This window comes from Vigna angularis, chromosome 9, assembly GCF_016808095.1.
Source record: "Vigna angularis cultivar LongXiaoDou No.4 chromosome 9, ASM1680809v1, whole genome shotgun sequence".
NCBI classification, from domain to species: Eukaryota; Viridiplantae; Streptophyta; class Magnoliopsida; order Fabales; family Fabaceae; genus Vigna; species Vigna angularis.
This window is the reverse complement of record NC_068978.1, coordinates 28,223,566-28,226,889: the sequence shown is the minus strand read 5'-3', so window position 1 is coordinate 28,226,889 and position 3,324 is coordinate 28,223,566. Positions and strand designations below refer to the sequence as shown.

General features: G+C 37.1%; 1 protein-coding gene across 1 annotated transcript; it reads left to right on the top strand.

Moving 5' to 3' along the window:
- The first annotated feature begins 1,196 nt into the window (after window positions 1-1,196).
- LOC108347341 (flotillin-like protein 1) lies at window positions 1,197-3,035 on the top strand. Its single transcript, XM_017586508.2, has 2 exons — window positions 1,197-2,123; window positions 2,500-3,035. Exons 1-2 carry the CDS (start codon window positions 1,197-1,199, stop codon window positions 2,989-2,991), a joined length of 1,419 nt encoding a protein of 472 aa, XP_017441997.1. The 3' UTR covers window positions 2,992-3,035.
- Window positions 3,036-3,324: the final 289 nt, after the last annotated feature.

Below are 3,324 nucleotides of genomic sequence, written 5' to 3'. Positions count from 1 at the left end.
GTAGATCTTTTTTATTTTGAGATGTGGTAAAGAGACAAGTCTCTCCTTTCATGAAGGTGGTAGAAGAGGCATTTGGGAGTAGGGAAGACAGATTCAAAGTTGTGGCGAATGACTATTCGAATTGTCTTGTTTTGGTAAACCGGAATATATGACAAAGTGTAGAAGTTGACATAGATTTATAGTGGTGGATATGGTATAGGTACGGGTTATTGTAGTCTTTTATAATGTATTGGTGATTGTTGGTAGTGATACAATTATAATGAAGACTTGACATAATTTGATGTATATTTTCTACTTGCAAACGATCGTATGACTCGTGTGGTTATACAAAAGCCAATGTTATTGCAAATAATCCCGTGAACACTTAAGCAACGAAGAAAATGAGAGTTTGGAGATTTCCTTTCATAGGAGTTATTTTTAACACATGATTTTTATATAATTGTTGAACGGTTTAATACTTTATTTTGATTGAAACCGTTGTTTCGAGTTTGATCAAGGATATTTGAAAGTTTTGAAGTATTATTTACAAATTGTTAATGATTTATATTTATTTATACACTAAATCGGTTTGTTTGAGACGTCGTGAATTGGGGTTTACAAAGCTTGATTTGTTAGGAAAGAAATACTGTGTAATTTATGTATCAGTACTACTTATAGGAGAGAAAAAATCGCTTTTGATGAGTTTCGTTTTGAAATGCATATATGAAGGGGTTCCTTTATTTTCTTCTTATGTGTTAGTGTGTGGTTTTTCAGTTTTTGCGTATGAGAGTTTATTTTGTTTTGTTTATTTCTAGCTGCTACATTGGTTACTTGGAGAGTCTCTAGTGTGTTTGTCTTCACTTTAAATATATAGATGTGTTTTCACTTTTGAGTTCGAATGAGTGCAACATAAATTCCATATAGGGGCCGATTTAAATAAATAAATAAATGTGTGAATGCAATGCTTGAATGAGAATGTACAATGAGTCCAACAAATGAAAAGAAAGATGGTTATGGCTTCACGTTATTGGTGGAATTTTATACATGAAATGGCATACATTTTTAAGTTTTTGCTTTATGCATACATGATTTGATGCACTCTAGGAACCAAATCAAGTATGATTTTGATTCAACTTAATTGCATGGCATTTATTATAGGAAAGTTTGAAACATACGTGTCAGAGTAGCAAAGGCATCAGTATCACAGAAGAATAAACATGTACAGAGTAGCAAAGGCATCAGAATATCTTGTGATCACTGGGATTGGAATCAAAGACATAAAGCTTGCAAAAAAAGCATGGGTTTTCCCGGGCCAGTCATGCACCGTCTTCGAGCTCTCTCCAGTGAACTATACTTTTGAGGTTCAAGCCATGAGTTCGGAGAAGCTCCCTTTTATTCTCCCTGCTGTCTTCACCATTGGTCCCAGAGTCGACGACACAGACAGCCTTCTCAAATACGCCAGACTTCTCTCTTCCCACGACAAGCTCTCTAACCACGTCAACGAGCTAGTCCAGGGTATCATCGAGGGAGAGACACGTGTCCTTGCGGCATCCATGACCATGGAGGATGTTTTCAGAGGCACCAAATCCTTTAAACAGGAAGTGTTTGATAAGGTTCAGCTGGAGCTTAACCAGTTCGGGCTTTTCATCTACAACGCCAACGTGAAGCAATTGGTGGACGTGCCTGGCCATGAGTACTTCTCTTATTTGGGTCAGAAGATTCAGATGGAGGCTGCCAACCAAGCCAAGGTTGACGTGGCAGAGGCAAAGATGAAGGGAGAGGTTGGAGCCAAGATGAGAGAGGGGGAGACGCAGCAGAACGCTGCGAGGATCAATGCTGAGACAAAGATAGTATCGACCCAGAGGAATGGAGAGGGTGTGAAGGAGGAGATAAAGGTGAAGACGGAGGTGAAGGTGTTTGAAAATGAGAGAGAGGCGGAGGTGGCACAGGCTAATTCTGACCTTGCGCAGAAAAAAGCTATGTGGGAAAAGACGGCGCAGGTAGCGAAAGTGGAGGCCACAAAAGCAGTGGCAATGAGGGAAGCTGAGTTGCAGAGAGAGGTAGAGAGGATGAACGCTCTCACAAGGACAGAAAAGCTTAAAGCCGAGTTCCTCAGCAAAGCAAATGTTGAGTACGAAACCAAGGTTAGCTTATTTCCATTTCATCATTCATGAGGCTACAAACCCCACTTTTAATTTAAAAATAAGTTTAGCATACCTTACATGAATACTTTCATATAAGAATTTTCACTTTGATATAAGAATTTTCACTTTAAATCAGTTTTATAAATTGAGTTAGATTTAAAATACATTTTTTAATGTCTAAATTCATGCTCGAAATAATGTTTATAACTCGATATGAAGGAGTTTCTTAAAAATTTTACATCAATTAGACAATAAGTGAATTTATAATATATAAATGGATGTAAATTTTATTTTAGAAGTTGGTCTTGTGAGATTGAGTTAGGTTTAAAGTTGAGTTGTGAATATTTTGTAAATGTTTCTTTTGTTTGAGAATTAGGTACAAGAGGCAAACTGGGAGTTGTACAGGCAACAAAAAGTGGCAGAAGCAACATTGTTTGAGAAGGAGAAAGAGGCACAGGCAGAGAAAGCAATGGCAGAGGCAAAATATTTCAGAGAACAAAAAGCAGCAGAGGCTGAGCTATTTGCAAAGAAAAAGGAGGCAGAGGGACTTATGTTAATGGGGCAAGCCCAAGGGGCATACTTAAGCACACTTCTTGGTGCATTGGGAGGCAACTACACTAATCTAAGGGACTACTTGATGATAAATAGTGGCATGTTTCAAGATATTGCAAGGACTAATGCAGAAGCAATTCGAGGACTTCACCCAAAGATTAGTATTTGGAATAATGGTGGAGAAGGAAGTGATAGTGGTGTTGGAATGAAGGATGTAGCTGGTGTGTACAAAATGCTGCCACCTTTGCTTAATACAGTGCATGAGCAAACGGGTATGCTGCCACCCCCTTGGATGGGAACCCTCTCATCAGACTAAACTTCTTAAACCTTCCTCTTTTTGCTTTGATATAATAGTATGTCATAAGATAAGACTCGTTTTAGTTTTCTGGTTTTAACTTCTTTTAACAATTTCAATATATAGATCATATACATTCATCGATAATCTTGTTACTTTTATTCTATTTTCATTCTTTTTACATTGATCCAAACCATCTCAGTCTAGTTAGCTTTTCTATATAATGTGAAAAGCACATCAATGTTTTTATCTAATTATGGTTAAGCTTGCTTTTGTTAATGAGAAGGAATGTTTTTTATCTAATTAATGTTTGTATCTAATTATTTTTATCCTTTTATTAGTGGTTGAGTTTAG

Excerpts from the sequence above, each read along its gene's own strand:
- LOC108347341 (XM_017586508.2), top strand. The coding sequence starts at position 1,197 with ATGTACAGAGTAGCAAAGGCATCAGAATATCTTGTGATCACTGGGATT. Across the intron at positions 2,124-2,499 it reads ATGTTGAGTACGAAACCAAG|GTACAAGAGGCAAACTGGGA; the intron begins GTTAGCTTATTT and ends TTTGAGAATTAG.